At 47.6% G+C, this 22,869-nt stretch overlaps 1 protein-coding gene across 1 annotated transcript in view; it reads right to left on the bottom strand.

The window, feature by feature from the left end:
• The window catches only part of PELI2 (pellino E3 ubiquitin protein ligase family member 2), a 245,404-nt gene that overhangs the window by 193,165 nt on the left and 29,370 nt on the right, over positions 1–22,869 (bottom strand). Inside the window, exon 3 of the mRNA XM_086937969.1 lies at positions 15,173–15,274. Coding sequence (XP_086794095.1) covers positions 15,173–15,274 — 102 coding nt within the window. The remainder of the gene's footprint in view (positions 1–15,172; positions 15,275–22,869) is intronic.

The following is a 22,869-nucleotide window of genomic DNA, read 5'->3' as shown; positions in this document are numbered from 1 at the left end:
TACTTTCATGAGTGGACAAGGAACTTGGAATACACAACAATATACCGACGTCTCAAACCTGCTCAAAGTCCCGTTTTCTCCACCAAAAGGACCGCGACAGACCCGAAACAACACTAGGGTCCTACATTGAAGCCCGCCGCAGCCGTAACCTGGAGAAACGCGGCTCAAGAGGTGCGCCGGTCCGGACCCTGGCCCAAGATGGCGGCGGGGCTCTGAGAGCTAAGTCCGGAGCCGGGAGGCCTGGAAGTTAAATGATCTCTTTGCCATGTGGTTCCATACACATCATAGGTTGAGCAGCAACAAATACACATCCCCATCCCATTTGTTCCTAATTGGACATGCCGTTTAAGAATCCAGTGTTCAAACCAATAAGTTTATACCTATTAACAAGTACATATTACAACTCTAGAAATTCCGATGTACACAACTTTGACAAGAGCACAGATGTTAATGCCAAAGAAACCCTTGTCTTTGTGAGCTTTTTAATCTGGCTCAAGGCAGAATCTGCACTTGCCTGAAACGCTAGGTGGCTCACGTTGCATCTCTCATCCGGGACACTCATGCAGACTTCACTCACACAACATTTACTTCACACCTATCGGCAAAGGTCCGGGGGGCACCCACGGAAGCAGAGTGCGCCAGAGGAGGGAAGGCCTGCTTTCATAAGGGTCCCTAGTCGCTGGGGGCCATCGGGAAGATTAAGCAAGTGGGGTCGAGTCTCTTCCCCGCCTCCCTCCCGGGGTGCCGTTCTTACCTGCTGGACGGGGGTGTTGGGCCCCAGAAACCTGCCGGGTCCGGGTGGAGTGCAGCCGCCGCGCTGAGTCTGTGTCCGGGCTCCGGGGGCGGGGAAGGAGGAAGGCGGCCATGAGGAAACAAGCGGGAGGGGGCGGGAAAGGGGGAGGAGAGACGCTGACGACGGCCGACGACGGCCTTGGAGCAGGAAGGCGGCCATGAGGAAACAAGCGGGAGGGGGCGGGAAAGGGGGACGAGAGGCCGGAGCACGAAGGCGGGCACTAGGAAACAAGCGGGAGGGGGCGGGAAAGGGGGAGGAGAGACGCTGACGACGGAAGGCGGGTGCCGGCAATGCCGGACCAGAATCGGGGGCGTTCCCGGCGTCGCGTGACGTCGGCAAAAGCCAAAGAATGTCGGGAACGCCCCCGTGTCTGGTCCGGCATTGACGGACAGGCCCCTCATCCAATGGCTAGGCTCCATTTATGGAGCCAGCCAATGAATGACGAGGGCCGACCCAAAGCCACACTACAGTTCTCATCAGGTTTTCGCCTGCGCGAAAAAGATGCGCAGAGCGCATCTTTTTGGCGAGGCAAAACCTAAAAAGTATGGTGCTGTGCAGTGTATGTGTTGTGCGTTTGGGTTATTATGGTAGAAGGAAGAGGAGGGTGTTGGTTGGACAAATGATGGATGACGGATTATATGTTTGTTAGTGATAAAAAGTGGTCTGTTGGGAGTAATTAGAGCAGGGAGTGTGTGTCTAGATGGGATGTAGTTAAGTTTGGTATGGAATGGGGTTGTGTTAGTGATGAGTGGATTGGTTTGTGGTATAGGATAGAGTTGTGTATTGTTTGTAGGTGATGGCGGAAATGTGTGGTAGTTGGGATAGAAGGGTGTATAGGTGTGGGTTTGTGTGATTTTGTAGTGGGTGCTGAGACATGGATTTGTGCATAGTGTTGGTTTGTAGTTTTTAGGTCTCGCCTGAGACAGTGCATGCTGTCTCTTCGAGACATTTAGTAAGTGGCTTTTAAAAGTGCCACCAGAGGCTTTTGCTGGCCTGCAGCTTGCGTTCACGAGCGCGTGCTCAGCTGCCATCTGTTTTATTGCTGTAATCAGGCTCCTCTGCTCGCACTCCCCCATCCCTTCTCCCCCTCCCTCTTCTTCAGTTTCCTTTGTTTCTTCTATGCTGTAAATGCCCCTGCTTCTACCAGGCACACACACCACCAGCCGTCAGTGCACGTTTCCCCACCAGGCACACACACCACCAGCAGTCAGTCCACGCTTTTCCACCAGGCACACACACCACCAGCTGTCAGTGCACGTTTTCCCACCAGGCACACACACCACCAGCCATCCGTGCACGCTTTTCCACCAGGCACACACACCACCAGCCTTCGGTGCACGCTTCCACCAGGCGCACACACACCACCAGCCGTCAGTGCACGCTTCCACCAGGCACACACATCACCAGCAGTCAGTGCACGCTTCCACCAGGCACACACACCACCAGCCGTCAGTGCAGCAGGCAGGCTCTTCTCAGAGTTTCAAGGTAAATATGTGTTTGATGCCTGGGAGGGAGTGGGTCGAGGTTCCTTAAACCATGCTGAGTATGCAGGTGCAGTACATGAACTCGTGTGTGAGTGAGTCATGCTGCCTGGGGCTCCATCACTCCACACTTGTAAATAGCACCTGCACCAGGCTTTTTCTCATTTGCAAAGTTTGGCGCATGGGCAGCCCCCCAATGACTGCTTCCTACAACCAGAATAGAAACATTCAGAGCAATGAAAACAAGTTCATTTGATGCAAAGAACTGTTAACAAAAACCATGTCCACCTATTGTAGATCTGGCAACTTAAACAAAACAGCAACAAAAAAACAAACCAGCATTGGCATAGCCAATAGGTCTCGCTTTTTGGACCCTATAAGTATTTAGTTATGCAGCAGAATATCCTTGGTGCAACAACACCAACTGTTGCATGGCTAAATACTTATAAAGTCCCAAATGCGAGACCTATTGGCTATGCCAATGCTTGTGAAGCGTGTGGTGTACATTTGGTGTGGTAAGTGTTATTCAGTTAGTCAGTCAATCAAAACTTTATTTGCTTTGTTACAACCATAAAAGTATACAATTTACATATCATTCCGTTAAAAAGCATAAACACAGCAGTATCATAAAAAATGTGGCACCTATTCATCACACATTAAATAACACGCTCCCTTTAAAATAAGAGTCAAATATCATCTTAAAATTGTTAAAATCAAAAAATGTATTCATATACATCAAATCATTCCGCTATAATCGGAAGAAGTACTGTTATCCCTTAGTAGCACAATCCTGCATTATCCTAAGGGAACCACTTATGAAGCTTACTCTGTGCACTTGAGGAACACTTTAACTTTACTCATAAATTTCCCCATAGCACAGGCTATATCTAAGTTCATCATTTCCATCAAAAGGTTAACAGCTTCTGTCCGATTCTTAATCCTATATTTTTTTACAAATCGGACATAAAAACTCCTTTCGTATATCAAAATCTTCATGCAATCTAGTAAAATATCACATGGGGTACCTAACGTGCAAGTACATTTACCATTACTATCTATCATAAAGTTTTAACCCCTTTATTGGCATAACAGGGGTTTATCCCAATTCGCATTTTTAATACTTCCCGCCTCCCGGGTCTATATATTCGGGATGTAAACACATTCCGTTTACCCCTTGAGCTCACCTAGAATAATTATGGGATATTTGCCTCTGCCAATCTTTAATCCCAACCTACTGACCGACTACTTAGTTAGGATAGCTCTATATCTTTCCTAGCCATGATTTATATATGCCGGCCTTTAACTATTGGGTATTCTTCCGAGGTGTGCTTTTATATCGCTTCTCGACAAAAATCTAAACATTAGTTTTCGTGTAAATATGCGCTACTTAATTTACCAACAATACGCATGCACAGGGACATTGCTTTCCTGCTCTGGCCGGCGTTGCCATCAGAGCGCATGCGCAGAGGGATCGGAGCTGCCAATCTGGTAATTTCCATACACAATTACACTGCCGCCGGGTGTAAGGAAACGCACTACACTACTAACTCTCTCCGTGGGTATTCTGTTGAGGGGTATTTTTTATTTTCCCCTTCTTAAAAAATTCAAATATTAGCTTTCGTGACAAGATTCATCACGAAACTCGTCAACACCACGCATGCGTAGGGACAAAGAGCCCCACTCTGGCTAGTGTTGCCAAAGGATCGCATGCGCAGAGAGAGATTGGTGCTGCCTATCAGGTAGCTTCCACACATGACAACAAAGCTGCCGAGTATAGGACAGAGCACAACAACACAAGCAAACTCTCTCCTGACACGCTCCTTAGACATTATAGGACTTGTGGATATGGGAACGTACATAATTTACTGGTTCCAGGGGCGGACTTATTTTTCCGTCGGCGTCACTTCCTGTTCTCCCGCAGACCCAACCAGCTCCGGAATTTAAGCAGGGAGGGCGCTCCAGCCGGTACCTCCACTTCCGCTCGATGAGAGCGCGGGGTACCGACGGACAGGTAAGTCCTGTCTAATCTCATTTGAGCCGTTTTTAAGGAATTACTTCTGAATACTGGTCAAATTGTTAGCAGAGTCTAAATACTCTGGAAAAACTTTAGTGCGTGTATAGCCCTTGTATCTGTTTAGGGCTGCTCATATCTCGGTTCCCTCTATTGAGACCCAGGCTAGCTTTTGGTCTGTGGTCTCTCCAGACAATTACTTAGTACCATCTGCAGTAGCCATAGCACACTTTTGGGTGACTTGGTTATTACAACTCTCGAGAGGGTTCTACAAAATAGCACACTCTTGGTGACTCGGCTATTACACCCATGTCGAGGGTCACTCAATCACATAACAATGTTGGTCCTTTTTATGGGTTGGTCACAGGGTCGGACAGAGGCAGTTTGTCCCACACGTCTTTTAGGTTAAGCGTGCAGAGCTAATTGGCAGGACACAGTTGAACTGTGTATTTACTGTGTCCCTTATTTTCTGCACTCTAGAGCGGGGCCTTAGATTCCCCGAGCGGTTGCCAGGTGAGGAGAGGCCGTCACCCAAACAATGCTGGGTGAGTATCATTTACATGAAATGCCTTTAAATGATGTAGCTAGTATGCTCTCATAAAGTGCGGGATGTAAATTATTGCCGCTTGTGTGTTTTCTTGTATGTTCTCTGGGAGGTCATGGGTTTTGTGTGTGTAATTGAGTAGATTCTGTATACCTTTGTTTGTTTTGTTGACAGGGAGAAGAACTCATACTGTCTCCAGCGGACATTGGGGCTCCAAGTTCCTGGTAGATATAACAGTATCCAGATAGCAACTTCATGTTTATACATTCTTTAATGTTTTGTGTAGCTTGGCACTATTTTTATTTGCAGTAGCACTTTGTTCATTGAGGTCCTGACGAAAGCCGGAGCAATGCTCCTTCCGGCTGAAACATGTTGACCATTTCACATCGCCATAATGTTGTCCCATGTTTTGATGACTAGGCGGGTTTTTACTTTTGACACCTAGACATTTCTCATTACACATTTTCTTTGATCTAGGTAGCCAATTTTATTCACACATTATCATTTGAGCACTGCACTTCATCAGCAATAGTCTTTTGAGCACTATTATGGCTAATGTATCGACATTTACCTCCGCACCGTTACCTATTGGTCTGGACGGTGCTTAAGTAGATTCATAATTCCCACATGATGAAATTCCGCCATGAGGGTGGTCAGATGGGAATTTTAATAGCCATCAGTGACTCTTTCTATTCTTCGACCCACACTACCCTGTGATTCTCAGTCATCATCACGACGACCCCCCCCCCCCCCCCCCGACCTGGTCACCTTTTTTGGTTCGTTGTTAGCTTGTTACTAGGGGCACAAGGTGACAGGTCGATAAATAATACCCCTTGACCCTCCACACACCAGTTTTGATTAGTTTATCTAGTAAAATATCACATGGGGTACCTAACGTGCAAGTACATTTACCATTACTATCTATCATAAAGTTTTAACCCCTTTATTGGCGTAACAGGGGTTTATCCCAATTCGCATTTTTAATACTTCCCGCCTTAAACGATAGCTGGGTAGCCGGACTACATAAGGAAAATGTTAATCATTTTCCCAATCCAAGGTCATATGGGCCACTGAAATTTTTCGCGAGAGATACTCCCGGTCATGTATACAAGACATATCAGATCCCAGTGACCCAAGTTCTTTCATGTCTATTAACACATGGCCTAGCTGCGGGCCTAACCTTAAACCAAGCACCTCATACACTTCACTTATTGAGGCTCGTCTTTTTCGCCCAGGATAGTTCACGATTGGCTGTTTCACCTTTACACCATTGGGAAATTGTAAGCGAATCCCCTGACCCTAGACGCTGCCAGAAGCGTATTAGGGCCATACAGGCTGTTATAGCCCAGGAGGTAATTCCCAACTCAAGTCTTGCTGCCTGAACCATTGATGATCTGGGCAGCAAGAACAAGCTTTTTAGGATATTTTCCTCCTCTTTATCCCAGCAGTTCCTGCCACTTAAGTAAAGTACTTCTGCCCCATACAGAAATTGTATGGGGTGAGTGTGTTGCTCTGTTTGTGGATGTGGATGGTGTGGGCTGGGTATTACTGAAAGGGAAAATGGACAGCATTTCTAACCCTAGTCCTGAGCAGTCTCAACAGGCAACTGCCCTAGTCCTCTCGGCCCTACAGGCTCAAACAGGCAACTGCCCTTGTCCTCTCTGCCCTTAGCCTCAACGCCTGAGCTGAGACGCCCTAAGACTTGGCCTTTTTCAGGCCTATTAATCAGGTGACTCATTCAGTCAATGGAAACCTAGTTCTAACATTATCCAATCACAACACTAGCCCTGCAATGTAGAACCAATAGGAGACCTGGCCCTTACAGACAATCTCAGCCCTAGTCCACACACCCAATCAGTTTCAAGAACCCTGATCTCTACTCCCAATAGAGGCCCTAGCCCTACCAGTAGTCCCAACCCAAGGCCAAGCAACCAATGACACAGGAAGACCAAATCGCTACTTCAAATAGAAGGCCTAACCCTACTCTTAGTCCCACACCTAGTCCAGCATCCAATCACACCAGAAGCCCTAATCCCTACTTCCAATTAAAGGATTAGCCCTAGTCCCACCCCACTCCCAACAACCAATCACACAGGAAGCCCTAGTCCCCACTTCCAATAAAAATCCTAACCCTAGCCCTAGTCCCAACCCTACATTGCTTGAGTCACAGATCCAGAAACCAATCAGAACCCTTGAATACCCAACCAATGAGGACACTAACCCTAATCCAATAGAAACACCAGATACAAAAGCCAATCAGTATACACATGCAGGGCTCTAAAAATCCACTCGCCCGCTCGCATTTGCGAGGGAGAATGGATGAGGAAGAGCCATTCTGGCGAGCAGGAAGACAAACTAACTTTTGTCCTCGGTCTTTGAAAACGGAGCAAAAGTGACAAGATTTAAAGGCATTTTTATTGCTCACAAAGGGACTGAGCAATAAAAATGCCTTTAAATCTTGTTAACTTGTCACTTTTGTTCCGTTTTCAGAGACAGAGGTCAAGTAGGTTGCAGTTGGGTCGAGGGGATTTTCCAAGTTACTAGACCTGCAGGACTAGTACAATTTTTCAGATTTGTCGAGCCCTGACATGTACCAACCAATAGCAGACTATAGAAGGTCCCAGCAACCTCAGACAAGGTTTGCTGGCCAGGGAGTTGGAAGCTGCTCCTCTATTCAGAAATCTCCTAGGAGACAGACAGGCAGATAAGGGCCTAACAAACTTGTCCTCTAACAATACTGTTTGTATAAAAAAAACTTTATTCCCTCTCCAGGCCAAAAAACGAAGTGCACAGTCCCTATTAAACACAGCTTAAACAGCAGATTACTCCGGTCTCAGAGCACCCTCTGTTCTCCCTCTGATGTAGAAATATCACTGTTGCTGGGGGAGAGGGGGAATGGTTTCACCCACTTGCTTACACAAAATGGAAGCTGGGGGTGGACTGCTAAACATACAGGTCTTAGCACAGAGAAAGGGAGAAAAACTGAGGGAAAACTGATAGTCGCAGGGAATGAGAGGGAAAAAACTACAGAGTTAGGACTGCAAATCCCAGAAATTCGACAGGTTAAAACTGAGACAGTCAAAGGCAAGGAAGACCCACAAGTTTAAACACAAAACAGGTGATAAAGTATGCAATCACAGGCAGGTTAAAGCTACAATTTTAAACTGTAACAACCACAGGCAAAGACAGGTAAAGAAAATTTTAAAAAACGATGCAATCACAGTTAGGAAAAATCGTTTTTTAAATTGTAAGGAAAGATACAGCACTAGTCTGCCTCCCTACCACTTCATGAACTCTGCTGCTTCACTGCAATCCGGATCCCACACAGATACCCAGCATCCACGCCAGGAACTTCTGAATAATCAAATGCAAACTAGATATGGGGGCACAAGTCAATGCTGTCCCTGCATCCTGCTCCAAGTGTTGAGGAAGATCCTCAAAAGGCTCCAAAGCAACACTGAAAGAAACGGTCACTCATGCCCTAGTCAACAGCAAGTTGGACTATAGAGGCATCCTCTAGGCCGGGATCACCAAGCAACCCACTAGAAGACTGCAAAACATCCAGATCTCCAGCCAAACTCCTCCTCAACCTCACACACGACACTGCACCACAGAGAGCCACACTGGCTCATGATATACAAACCCAATCATTTTAAACTCCTCACACACACAACACACATCATACCTCAGGGAGCTCCACTGGCTCGTGATATACAACCCGCTCATTCCAAAATCCTCACACACACATTCACGGCCCTACAAAACTTTGGCCTCTACTACCAGAACAGTTGCATCTCCTCCCCAGGAGCGCAAAAACACCAGCCCAGAGCCAGGATACCTTTGCAGGTGAATACACATAACCGAGTGAGAACAGCAGGTGTGGCTACGAATCAGAGGGGAGTGGGATGGGGGGGGGGGGCGCAGGTCTTCCCAGAGACCTGTGAAATGTGGTAAGCCCTAAAGAAAGAGGAGTCATCAAAGCTGTGTCTTGCCTCATGGGATCCATTTGCACAGAAAGCAAGGTGGGATTATAAGCTGCAAAAGTGAACACTCTTGTAGGAAGCTGGGTCTGTATATATCATATCAAAGTAAGGTTTAGTGTGCACAGAGTCCAGTGGAACCCCAAAGGTAGGTAGAGGTAAAAGTAGATAATACCTTACTCTCTTTTTGTGGTAGTGTGGGCGAGCATTAAGGCTTTATCAGAGGGTAGTGTTAAGCATTTGTTTTACACACTCCGGCAGCAAATTATGTCACACACCCAAGGACTGAACTCCGAGCAATTTGTTTATATAAAAATATTATTGAGTTTTATTTTATTTCTAGAATCAAGGCAGGTCTGGTGCAGGTAAGTGAAATAATACTTTTCAAAAAACAGTAGTTGAATGCAGTTGTATGTACTTGTTTTGTATACAGGTAGGTCAATTATTTAGAAAGAGTTGAGATTACTGTTCAGTTACTTAGCAGGTACTGTACGATTAATTTTCATAATACTTTTCAAATTTCTTTACTTATTCAGTGTGATATGCCTAGATATCACACTGGTAACATTTCATAGATAAAAGGTAATTAAGACAGTTTCTCAAAACACATTTTTTTAGGTTCCCATACAAAACACCCTCCACACTTCGAAGTTTTTCAGAGGAAAACAGTCAATGCAAACCTATGGAGGAAAATTGGGTTATCGTTTTGCAGGTAAGTAAACGGTCTTGAGGGGTGAGTTTCTGGGGTTTGAACCAGTGCTCTCAATGCACTCTTAAAGCACCCTCAGCGGCACTAGGGCGGCCGGGAGCAGAGTGCTGAGGCCCACGAGCACGCCACAAGGTTGAGGGAGCAATGCTCCTGGACTTAACCTCAGGGCTGGGGGGGGGGGGTCAAGTTAACGTCCAAGGTACACCCACAGCGACACTAGGCGGCTAGGTGCAGGGTACTGTTTTGGCGTCGGGTGCCCTGTTACTTTCAATGGGGATTCTCCGGTTTGAACAAACACTGAAGGTTCGGGCACGAAGATCTTCTGGAGGCCTCCACCAGGCCTGGTCACAGCACGGAGTCAGCCCTCCTGGCTGTGACAGAACATCTTTGGGCAGCTGTGGATGAGGGGCAAACGTGGGCGCTGACCCTGTTGGACTTGAGCGCCGGGTTTGATATTGTGTCTCACAACATACTGTTGGGACGCCTTGCGGAGGTAGGAATTACGGGCCTGGTACTGGAGTGGTCTGCCTCCTTTCTCCATGAGAAGTCATTTTCAGTATCTGCTCCCAGTTTGTTTCTGGAGAACACTCCATTAAACAAGGGGTGCCACAGGGCTCCTCCCTCAGTCCCCTGCTATTTAACATCTATGTTCAACCTTTGACTGCAGTAGCCTTTAGAAGGGGCTTGACCATGGTCTCCTACACTGACGATACTCAGTTGTTGGTGGCACTCTCTGAAAACACCGAGCGGGACACCCTTAAGTTTCAGGGCGACCTTGGGGCAATGGCAGAGTGGATGACCTCTAACTGCCTCCAACTGAATTCTAACAAGTCAGAGGTACTGTTAGTAGGTAGGGACCATGGTTTATGGAGTGACCTCTGGTGGCCAGCCAGCCTGGGCAAGCCCCGCTCCCCTAAACAAGCTATAAATAATTTAGGGGTTTGGTTGGATATATCTTTAAACTACCGAGTCCAAACCAAAAGAACAGCACGGACCATTTTTGGACTTCTACGGGGGGGTCAGACCATTGCTGGGCTTCTTTGAAGCATCTACATGTCAGGTCATCATTCAGGCGATGATTTTGTCTGGACTTGATTATGGCTTATCTCTCTATCTAGGGTTCAATAAGGTGGAGGTCCTGAGGTTGCAAAGGGCACAGAATGCAGCGTCAAGAACCCTTCTAGACCTGTGCAAGTCTTGCTCTGTGTCCAACGCCACCCGCCGTCTTCATTGGTTACCTGTGGCCAGGCATATCTCATTTAAAACCCTATGTACTTCCTTTAAGGTTTTGAAATTAGCCACTCCTCCTATTCTGGCCAACCTTCTTTCGGCATATGCTCCATCACTGCTCCTTCGCTCACAGGGCCAGCATTTGGTAGTGGTTCCCCGGATACGAAGTTTGTGGCAATGGCCGCTCCTTTAGCTACAGAGCTGCCACTTTATGGAATACACTCCCTGTGCAGATTTGTGGCCTCAGTAATTATTTAGAATTTAGGAAGGCCATTAAGACTTTTCTTTTTCCTTCAGCTTAGTTTGCACTTGCTCTGTTTATGTCAGCTATTTCCTTCACCAGCGCGGGGACGCCCCTTTGAGGAGGCAGCTGTTGTGCTTTATAATACAAAATAACATAAAATAACATGGTCCAGCTTCTTGGATTCCCTATCGGGGGGAACAGAATGGAACGCGCCTTCAGAAGCTGTGGCTTGGACCACCAAGCTCTCGAGGGTAGGGTGTTGGGAGAGGAAAATGAGGTCGGCCGGGCGGTGGCATCGGGTCATCATCCTCTCCACAGGAGCCCATGTGCTAGGCCTGAACCAAGTGCCTAGAAGGAGGTCTGAGGGCCTTCTTGATCGCCAGCAGGGGCTCCGAAGGGGCCGCTGCTGGCTGAAGCACCCCAGTCAGGAGGTTCATAGTGATTGCCACCGTAGGAAGTCAAAGGCCTCAGCTGTCATACGCGACACCACAGAATAGGAGGCTCCCTCCTCCGTGGCAACAGTAGGGGGGAAAGCATGCCAAGGTCTGGGGAGGTATCCAGAACACTTGCTTCCAACAATTCCTCTCTCCAGTCTTGCTCCTCCAGCTGGTCTGCCAAAGGGTAAAAAAAAACTCCCAGTCCTCCTCACCTTCCTCTGGTTGCCACTCAGGGCAATAGGGAACACCAGGGGAGAACAGTGGCACAAAAGTACAGGTCTGTGTCGGTCGACGTCGATCCGGCTCAGTGTCCAAGACAACAGGGAGGCCGGGGTTGACGCCGGCCAGGGACACGACCGGCATCGGAGGGGTCGTCAAAGGAATCAGTGCGGAAGGAGGTGTTGTGGCGTCAACAGGCACAGTTCTGGATCCAAGCCTGGATCCCTAGGGGCCCTGAAGCGCCAAGGCCGGAGCCGCAGGCATCGAAGACCTGGAGCCCCCAGCCGAGTCCGCGAAGCCCGAAGGCACACCGGCAGAGTCGGGCTGCCCAAAGATGGAGTTGAGGGCTTCGTACAAGGCAAGAAGCTGGGCGGGGACTCTCCAGCTCCCAGGAAGGGAGGGAAGCTCAGAGCCTTCCCAGCAGGCTCTGCAGACAGACCAGAAGGAAGACTGCCTTCTGCATCCCGCGTCGCATCGGTCGATGGACGGGGAGAAGGCGAAGAGCAACGGTGCTTCTTTACCTTCTTCTTGTGCTTCGACTTACCCGAAGAATTCGATGAGGAGTGATGGTGGTGACTCCGTGACCGGTCCCGCAATCTTCCTCTCAACCGGGACCTCAAGTGGCGCGGAGCTAACTGCCGGGGCTCCAGAAGCTTTCAGGACCGCTCCCACAAAGACTTCGGGTTCATGGCCCGACAGTCGAAGCACGACTTTGGGTCGTGGTCGCACTCCAGACACCAAAAGGCACACGTGGCACGGATGAGTGACGGACATCAACTTGTCACAAGGCTTGAAGCTGGTCCACCGATGTGACATCCCTGCATGCACCAGGAGTCGAGAAACTCGAAAGAGATGTCGACAAAAGTCAAAAAACATTAGCCAAAAAATGTCTAGGGGTACCGCCCTCTAGCGATCTGCGCTGGCTGGCATGGAAAAGAAAGAACTGAGGTCAGCGTGCTGGGGCGGCATTTAAGTAGATACTGCAACATCATTCTGGCGATCACGACGCCAATGATGAACACGGATTCGACCGACGCCACCTACAGACGAGCAGGGGGTACTGCTGAAGAAAAATTCTCCTGATCCAGTCTGACACCTGGGGACAATTCTAAGGTAAGAAATCTATAACTAATAGCCTCTTTCAAATACACAAGGATGTGTTCCATGGCGACTCTTCACTTTGTTCAGCACCAGAACACTCCACCTGCAATGGCAGTGTGTGGGTGTAAAGGTACAGGGCTTTTAAGGGTGGCACAATAAGTTCTGCAGCCCTTAAAGGCCTGCCCTGGTGACAGGGCCCTTGGTACCTATGGTACCTTTTACAAGGGACTTACATGTGGCCAAAGAGTTGCCAACTTGGGTGGGCAACAGTACAGATTTAGGGAAAGAACATAGACCCTGGGTACCTGATTGGCAGAAACCCATGGCACACTTACTCAAAGAGCATCAATAACAGGCAAAAAGTGGGGGCAACAATGCAAAAAGGGGCACTTTCCTACAACTCTGTAAAGGAATAGCGAACCAATAAACATGTTTAAAGTAGCCCCAGGTGTAGTTTTAATCACGCCGGAGTAATCAGATAAATTTTTGTAATTGTATTACTCTTTGGCACAGGGTTACCGATAACTACGTAATTACTCCTTGCATGGTTTGGTTTGGGGGGGAAAATCCAAATGTAAGAGCACACTGAACTAGCTTGAGCAGCCACTCGTGTTCACTGTGTGTTTTCTGCTGCATACAGCACGATTTCTTAGCACAAATTGCATCCTTGCGTCCATTTTGACACAAGGGTGCAGTTTCCGCTAAGAAAATAGCGCTAAATGCCAGGAGCAAGTTGAGGGAAATTCCTACCTCTAACACACAACCAGGGAGCGCGAGTGGCTCCCGCACTCACCAAATGTGTTTATTTTGTTGCCCTTAGCACTATTTCTTAGTTCAAAAATGGCCCATCAGACCTAAAATAGATGGGAGGGGGATTTCGTATTACTAAGATCTAGCACTAAATGCAGAATTACTCTTCTTGCTTAATTCTGCATAATCCCAAGGAATTGTTTGGTTTTTCTGGGTCATTACACTACATAGAATTAAGTGAGTTAAGCTAACCTCTAGTTTAAAGACAGCATTTCTTGACTGCTTTTAGTGTGCCAACAATCGCTGTATATGCTCCAACTGCTAAATAGGTTTCTTGCATAATTCAACAGAATTGATGATACTTGCTTCTCTATCACGAAGGAATGTCACAATCGATCTACCTCTTTTCTGGAAACAGAGGGCAAAATGTGTTTTGGGGGTGGGGAGAATCACCTCGCATTCAACCATACACTAGATGGGTAGTCTTGGAGATTTTAAGAAAGCACTTTTTCCAGGTGATGAAATCTTTAACTTTACCATGAGGTTGCTGGCATAGTTGAACAGCAATTATTTGTTTGGTGGGAGAGGCTCTCAGGAGCCAAAGAATATGCGTGCATGCTCAGGTACAGCATGCATAAAGTTTTAAATTTAAGAACATCTCCGACTGGGAGAACGAAGTAATCGTCAAGAGGTTGCCATTAAAGAATTTGCACAACATCAATAAAACTCGTATCCAGCTTTTTAAATTTAGAAGGGTGACTTCTATGCTATGCCAGAGAGATGTGTGTCAAAGGGGACCTCCATACACATAACCTGGAAGTGCCCAAAGCAATAAATGTTCTGAAAAGATGTTTATGACCATCTGTTTTTCAGTCACCCTTAGAACTACCAGCCAAGGCGATGGTTCTGGGAGTCTGGGACGATTACGTACCCCCAAAAGCAAACAATATGGAATATTTGGTTGGCAGTAAAATATAAAGACGTTGCTAAACCATGAGGTAGCCAGGCAACTTTGAGGACTTGTGAAAGGTGCTCCAATATGTAGTGGTGTGTGACAGTAGAAAAGTGTACACTGGTTTAGGTTGTCCATGGAAATTTTAGAAGATCTAGAGCCAATGAAATGTGCCTTTTGGCCTTGATCCTTAATTGAGGTGTGTATGTTTTCAGATAGACATATTAGTCACTGCTCTAATGGAATTAGGTCCTCATTCCCTCTCCTCCCCTCCAATGCCCAGATTTGTTGCAATAAAGCCCTAACTTTATGTACAAAGTATACGGTTCCTACCCCATCATAAATGTGAGGAGTATTTGGTGTTCAATTTTTACATACTCAATGCTATTGTCCTTACGATTACAGCCTGGTTGTTTACCTTTATGTTTAAATGTTTTATTGAACCTGGGAGAAAAAATAAAAAAAATGAATAAAATAGGTATTCTTAGTCTCATTTTTGGTGATAATTTGCCACACGCTGGAAACCTGGTAATTAAGCATTACATATGCATATAATTGCACATAATTAAATAGATCGGGTATGAGATTATCCAATGCTTCCAAAAACAATCATCCGGCACTCCGAGGTAGATTTTAAAGACACTCAGTCTGTTTTATTTTCTGACAACGTTAATAAAAATATATATGAATCAATAACTATAGTAAAATGCAAGAATCATACCTGAAACATATCAGTGTCACTGTCATGGGTATATTCCACTACAACCGTCTGATTCCTGGATAAAGTATAGCAGATACGGTGCTGTCCTTTACAGCTGATAGCCTGTTTAATAAAACAAATACATATTTAGATTTTCAAAAGATTGGTGACACGGTTAGAAATATTTGACACCTCAATTCCAACTGATCCGCATGTTTTTGGTGTGTTGTATCTCAGTCTGTAAAATCTATGCTAATTAAAGAGGACTATAATGTCGGACAGGATGATATTCATTAATCTTCACATCTCGCTAAATTAGAATACAGACAAAATTCACTATCTTGATACAGTACCGGGTCTGTGGCAAGCTTATCAGGCTTACATTTTCTATCTGTGAATGGCTGCTTGTGTTCTTATTCAGAGGGTATGTGGGCTAACAATTCGGGTTGCACTGTACTACTGGATGAGGACATAGGTTGATTTGAAAATTATGGTTCCCTACTGAAAAGGCATATGTGAGCTAAAAATATAAAATGAAAAGGCTACTTACCTGTAGGAATAGCTTTAGGGCACTTTTTTTTAATCCCATGCTGTGCATTAGTCCACAATCTGGTGGTTTGGTCCAGAACTGAGCCCATTTCTTTCTTTTTTGGTGTAGACGGTATAGCCATCCCCTTATGACGTTTGACGTACACGCACAACACTCCAGGATGAGGTTGCCCTCTACACTCCCCCTACCCCCTCCCCTCTTGGTGAACTATACTGTTTTAGGGCCTTGTAGCTTATCTTATGAATTGTTTTCTCACCTTTTTTAGAACTCACACCTCTTCTTAACAGAGATGGGAGGGATGAATGTGAATACACAAGTCTTTAATCTGCAAAACTAACCCTACAGGTAAATAACCCTTTTGTTTTGGAACATTAATCTTTCCAGGTTTCACATGCCATTATGCACTGATTATGTAGAGGAGTTCCCTCCTCTTGGGAAGTTTGATTGAAGGGAGTGTGTGTTTGCAGTCAGGTGTCAAAACATTTTGGCCCAGATTTGCTTCTCAGTTTGCCCCAATGTCCACACAGTGGGGTTTTGTAAAAGTGTGGACTGATGATCACATGGCTGCCATGCAAATGTCATTTATGGATACACTGGCTATGAATGCTATACAGTGCTTCCCTTTTTCCTAGTAGATTGGGCTTGTGTTTTTTTTTATCCAGAAGATACCCCAACTAACCAGTAGCAAGCCTGTATGGTCTGTACTATACATCTCACGATTGCTCTCCTTGCGACTGGCAGCCTTATGTTTGGTTGTACAAATGAAAAGAAGAATCTATTCCATTTCCTACACATTGTTGATTCCTAAGGAAATAAACCACTAGCATCTAGAGTGTGTAGGGCCTTTTCTACCTCTGTTGTTGAATAAAAGGCTAACAGTTGGGCCACTTAATTGATGTGGAAGTGGGATATCACCTTTGATAGGAAATAAGATTTGTCCTCATGACCATCGTGTCTTTTGTGCATTCATAGGTACGGTTCTTGTATAGGGAGCACTTGCAATTCACCAACTCTGCACAGTGATGTAAAAGAAATCAGGAATCATGTTTTCATTGTGAAGAATTTGATTCGTGCATTAGCTCAATTAGTGCCTTCGTTTTATTTGAGTCACTACTAGGTTGCATTCTCACACTGGTGTGGGTACAGTTCTCATCCTCTCCAGGAATCTCTTCATGACTGCTGTGGTGAAGAACTTTTCCTCTATGGTGCCTCTCGTGAAGCTTTTGTACTCCCCCCAATCAATGTGTGTGCTAGGTACTTAATTATGATTGTGCCCCCGTTAGGTTGTGCATCAGTTGTCTTCCTGTACCAGCAGATTAACTTTCCACTTAGCTGGAAGGCATTTGTCTGTCATTTGTATTGTGGCCTTTCTCAGTACTTCCATACATGTTTGTCGTAGGCCCAAGTGGTCGAATTCCTCCGGAGCCACGCAGCTAGGCTGGTTGGCTGGGCGACAGGTGTCCCTCTTTATTTGAAAGAAATCTTGCGATAAAAATGTAGCTTTATTAACCTGCCTTTGGCCATCTACACCAGGTATGAAAACCATGTTTGTCTGGTTCACTGTGTGTCCATCAGAATCATTGTCATGATTGAATATGTAAATGTAAATGTATGAAACTTATATAGCGCAGGACTTACCCTGGGGCATCTCCGCGCTTGCTTAGGGAACCCGTCCTGGTATTCCCCTGTGAGATGACCCTGGAAGGGTATCCACAAGGTGAAAGCCAGGCATCCCGCCGCGAAGGGCCGATGTGGAGATTAAGCAAGCTATTGCCCAGAGTCGCAGAGTGTGAACCCGTGAGTCGAGAAGGCACCAGAGCAAGAATTATCAAGTCCGTGGGATTATTGAGCCCAAGACCCACCGAGGCGGGGAATTGAACCCTGGTCCAGGGCCGAAACTCAAGCTCCAGGTCTGCCGCCTCTAACCCCTGAGCCACAATATTTGCACCTATTTATCACAAGAGGTATTTAAGTGGGACTAACGGGAAAGCATACACAAATATCTTAGTCCAGTTTATTGACAGGGTGTTCCCATGGGGCAGGAGGTGTGGATATCTGGATGTGCAGTGCTGCCATTTTCTTTTTGTTGTGTGATGAACAGGTCTGTTTCTGATGTGCCCCGTGGTGAAATATTACTATAACTTCGTTTGAGTTGTCACTCCTTTGAAGGAGGAGCCCATTGGTCTGTGTCACCTGACTGCTTCTGGGGTTTGCATGCCTGGTAGGTGTGTGACTGTTAGGGTTACAGTTCTTTGTATCCAGCATCTCCAGATCTTTTGTTCTAGTTTAGATACGACACTTTCTCTGTTTAGGTAGAACAGTGTTGCTGTGTTGTCCTTTTGAATCTGTACTATCCTCCATTTGAAGTATGTGGAAGGCTTTTAATCACACACACAGTTGTACGTGGGAGGGTGTGGACAGAAAGGGAATGGACAAAATCAAAGAGGAGCACTGTGCATTTTCTTTGGTTTTACGTTTGGTGGTATATCCTGCAGTTTTATGCAACACCAGAGGAGCACTATATTTAGTAACTATTTGTTGGAGGTATCTTTCTCCACTCCGAGAGGAACCCTCTCAGCTTGCCCTTACTGATGTTTGTTGTCGGGTCCTTCCCCATCCAGAGTCATAGCAGACCCTCTGCGGTATGACCTTTCTTCCTGGTTCTTCCTCAAAAGGGCGTATTTGGTACTTTAGTGAAGTGCCTGTCCCCTGGGCGGCATTGGCCTACTGATCTTGAGATTCGTGTAGAGTAGGCTGGAAACCTCCTCTACCCACTGGTCTCATGGTAGGGGTTGTGGTCTGTTGTGAATGTTCCCCTAAACTGTAGGGCTCCTATTGCTTTGGCTGTGTCATGGTCCTTTTTTGGTCGAGCTGATGTGGCATTCATGCGAAGCATGAATGCATCAGCTCGACAACTTATGCTGCCCGTATTTAGGAGAGCGGACAGCAATCAGACGCGCGCTTTCACTCTGTCAGATTTCACCTCGGGAGCGAGCGTCTAAGCTGCGCTTGCGCAGACTAACTCGCTTCCCTAACTCGCTTCCCTCGCACGCATTAACGGCACAGATACAGCCATCCCCCACCCCTCTGCACGCACGCGCACACATACACACGCTGCCGCCCCCTCACCCCACCCACACACACACACACATACACGCAGACAGGCACAACACACGCAGGCACATACAAGCGCGCGCACCCCCCTCCCCCGTCTTACAAACCCGCACACACACACACTTCCAACCCTGCTCACCGGGCACAAGCAGGGCTTCCATCACGGGGGGCTGGCACCGTCAAAGTGCCCCGACGCCCCCCCCTCACCGGCTCCTCTCGTCCTGTCCCTCCGTGTCAGACCAGACTCCGCAGCCAGCTCCGTTGTTTCTCCGCCCCTTCAGTGCGTGTCACGCCTCTCCTTTCTCCCGGCCGGAAATCCCTTTTGCGTGTCAGGCCTCGTTTTCGGAACTGAACTGCAATGCCGAGAGCTTGTTACTTTCATGACTTTTCTTTTACTAATTGCTGCGCGTCTTCCGTTTCCACCGAGAACACGCCAATGGTACCAACAAAGAGCTGGTCACAACTTCGTACTTCTGTACACTTTAACAACTGTACTTTGAGGTAAGCGCCGATAGCATGATTCAACTCCTGGTGTTTCTCACTCTGTGGGTCCAGTACTGCCTTCATACATCTTCGATATATTACCTGAATCGGTACTAAGTCACTCTTGGCACCTCGCACTGTGGAACATTGCTCAGACACGCATGTGCCACGTTTGCGATCATATATTGAGCAAAAACACGTTTTAGATGTTTATTTTCATTCACTACCTCATTGTTTCCTTTAGGACGAACCTGGCATGTTTGCACATTGTATTTCCACACTCGTCCTTACACCACATTTTTTCACATGAACTCGCCATTTTTCATCACAGTGAGACGCGTTCCTTAGCAATTTTGAGCACATCGGTGTGTTAAAAGCCTCTGCTGCCACCTTGTGGGTTGTTGACTCCTTCCGTATGATAAAGAAACGGAACTTCATTTTTAAATGGCTGTTGTTTTTTTTTACCTTGTTTCTTTCAAACGTGCGATAACCATTTCGACAGCGCAATTCTACCTACGCCATTGTAGTCGTGGCGCCATCATGGCTCTGCGATTTTGCTTAGACTAGTGTGATAAAGAGCAAACGTGTAACGTGACATGTGCATTACGCTTGATTGTTTGGGGACACCTTTCCTTAAATTGAGGCATTCCCGAACATTGCTCAAACAAAAATGTTGTTCCTTTCGTTCCAGTTTTCCCTAGTTTTAATTGTTAGTGCAAGCGGTAGTTAGGCAGTGGCTGCATACATTTTCCGTCTGTTACTGGCATTTCTTGTTTGTGTTTACTCCCGAGTAGCGTCATTTAAACCTCAGCCAAGGCACAGTTGTGCTCAGTGAAAGAATACACCCCCCCCCCCAAATCTCCTCCCTGATCCATGAAGCAGCCCTGCCCCTCCCTTATTTGGCCTCGCTGAGTCGCTGTGCTTTCACTTCCGCTCTTTTATTTTAGAGCTGCTGCTTGCACTTTTTACTACCTGCACCTAGTGCTTTAAGAGGGTCGGGGTCTCCATTTCTGTTCTCACCCTCAAGGGGATTTTTAGGTCTCGGCCTGAGCAGGAATGCACCCCTCAACAGCTGGCAAGGGTTCCATGCCAAGTGTGACACAAGAGCCACCTGGCTGGACCTTTAACATGCTTCCAGGTCACAGCTAAATTGCATCATGCCTCAGCTTGCATTGTAACTTTCCAGTTGCGCTATCTGTCCCCGTTTTCTTTGCTCCTTACCGTTATCCGTGTTCACTTTGCTCCGGCCCTCTCCCCTTGGTAGTTTGTGTTGCCTTTCCAGAACCCCACCGCCCGTTGTTTTTACCCCAGTACCCCTCTACCCCTCGCATTTTCCATGTTGTCTTTACTCCCGCCCATCTGGTTACCTCACAGCGCTCGAAGTTACCTCGTAGCGCTATTTTGGTGTAATACGAGTGCGTCTGATAAAAGTAGCACCTCTGCAATATCACGTTTATGTTGTTTTTTGGACAGAACAAAATATTGTGTAGGTATGCGTGTGTATTTGAAGATACGTATATGACCATTTGTAACTGCGCTTTTATCTTTCTGCTTTTGAACGCACTGATGCTTACAGTTACATCGCTGTTTTTCCGTCTGTTACTGGCATTTCTTGTTTGTGTTTACTCTCGAGTAGCGTCATTTAAACCTCAGCCAAGGCACAGTTGTGCTCAGTGAAAGAATAGCCCCCCCCCCCCCCCCCCCATCATCTCCTCCCTGATCCATGAAGCAGCCCTGCCCCTCCCTTATTTGGCCTCGCTGTGCTTTCTCTTCCGCTCTTTTATTTTAGAGCTGCTGCTTGCACTTTTTACTACCTGCACCTAGTGCTTTAAGAGGGTCGAGATCTCCATTTCTGTTCTCACCCTCAAGGGGATTTTTAGGTCTCGGCCTGAGCAGGAATGCACCCCTCAACAGCTGGCAAGAGTTCCATGCCAAGTGTGACACAAGAGCCACCTGGCTGGACCTTTAACATGCTTCCAGGTCACAGCTAAATTGCATCATGCCTCAGCTTGCATTGTAACTTTCCAGTTGCGCTATCTGTCCCCGTTTTCTTTGCTCCTTCCCGTTATCCGTGTTCACTTTGCTACGGCCCTCTCCCCTTGGTAGTTTGTGTTGCCTTTCCAGACCCCCACCTCCCGTTGTCCCCGTTAAATTTCTTCCTGCACCCTCCTGTTTGTGTTTTTACCCCTCTACCCCTCGCATTTTCCATGTTGTCTTTACTCCCGCCGATCTGGTTGTCTGTGTTGTCTTTACTCCCTCTCCCCCCTCCCCTCTTCACTCTCTCCTTACTCTCCCCTCCCCCTCTCTCCTCACTCTCCCCTCCCCCTCTCTCCTCACTCTCCCCTCTCTCCTCACTCTCCCCTCTCTCCTCACTCTCCCCTCTCTCCTCACTCCCCCTCCTCCTCTCCATCTCCCCTCTCCTCCATCTCCCCTCTCCTCCATCTCCCCTCTCCTCCATCTCCCCTCTCCTCCATCTCCCCTCTCCTCCATCTCCCCTCTCCTCCATCTCCCCTCTCCTCCATCTCCCCTCTCCTCCATCTCCCCTCTCCTCCATCTCCCCTCTCCTCCATCTCCCCTCTCCTCCATCTCCCCTCTCCTCCATCTCCCCTCACTCTCCCCTCCCCTCACTCTCCCCTCTCCTCACTCTCCCCTCTCCTCACTCTCCCCTCTCCTCACTCTCCCCTCTCCTCACTCTCCCCTCTCCTCACTCTCCCCTCTCCTCACTCTCCCCTCTCCTCACTCTCCCCTCTCCTCACTCTCCCCTCTCCTCACTCTCCCCTCTCCTCACTCTCCCCTCTCCTCACTCTCCCCTCTCCTCACTCTCCCCACTCTCCAATCCCGCTCTACCCTCCCTCTCTTCCCCCTCTCTCCTCACTCCCTTCTCTCTTCACTCCCCTCTCTCCTCACTCCCCCCTCACCCCTCAACCCTCCATCTCCCCTCAGTCTCTTCTCTCTCTTATGAGGTCTGCCCTGCCACCATTTACTTTGGACCCTCACACCTCCTCACCCTCACACACCCTCTCACCCGTACATACCCGTACACACTCACCCACCCTCACACACCCTCACTCACCCTCCCCCCTCACAACCCTCTCACTCACCCCGTCACTCACTCACCCCCCTCAATCTCTCACCCTCACCCCAACACACCCTCACTCACCCTCACACACCATCACCCTCACACCCCCTCACACCCCCACACCCTCACTCACCATCACACCCTCACCCACCCTCACACACCATCACAACCTCACACCCCTCACCCTCACACACCACACCCCTCAGGAACACCACCACATCACTCAGGGACATCACCACATCACTCAGGGGCATCACCACATCACTCAGGGACATCACCACATCACTCAGGGACATCACCACATCACTCAGGGGCATCACTCAGGGACACCACCACATCACTTGGGGACACCACCACATCACTCGGGGGCACCACTCAGGGACACCACCACATCACTCGGGGACACCACCACATCACTCGTGGACACCACCACATCACTCGGGGACACCACCACATCACTCGGGGACACCACCACATCACTCTGGGACACCA

Source organism: Lissotriton vulgaris, chromosome 9 (genome assembly GCF_964263255.1).
Source record: "Lissotriton vulgaris chromosome 9, aLisVul1.2, whole genome shotgun sequence".
Taxonomy (NCBI): Eukaryota; Metazoa; Chordata; class Amphibia; order Caudata; family Salamandridae; genus Lissotriton; species Lissotriton vulgaris.
The sequence above is the reverse complement of the archived record's forward strand: the minus strand, read 5'-3'. Positions and strand labels throughout refer to the sequence as shown.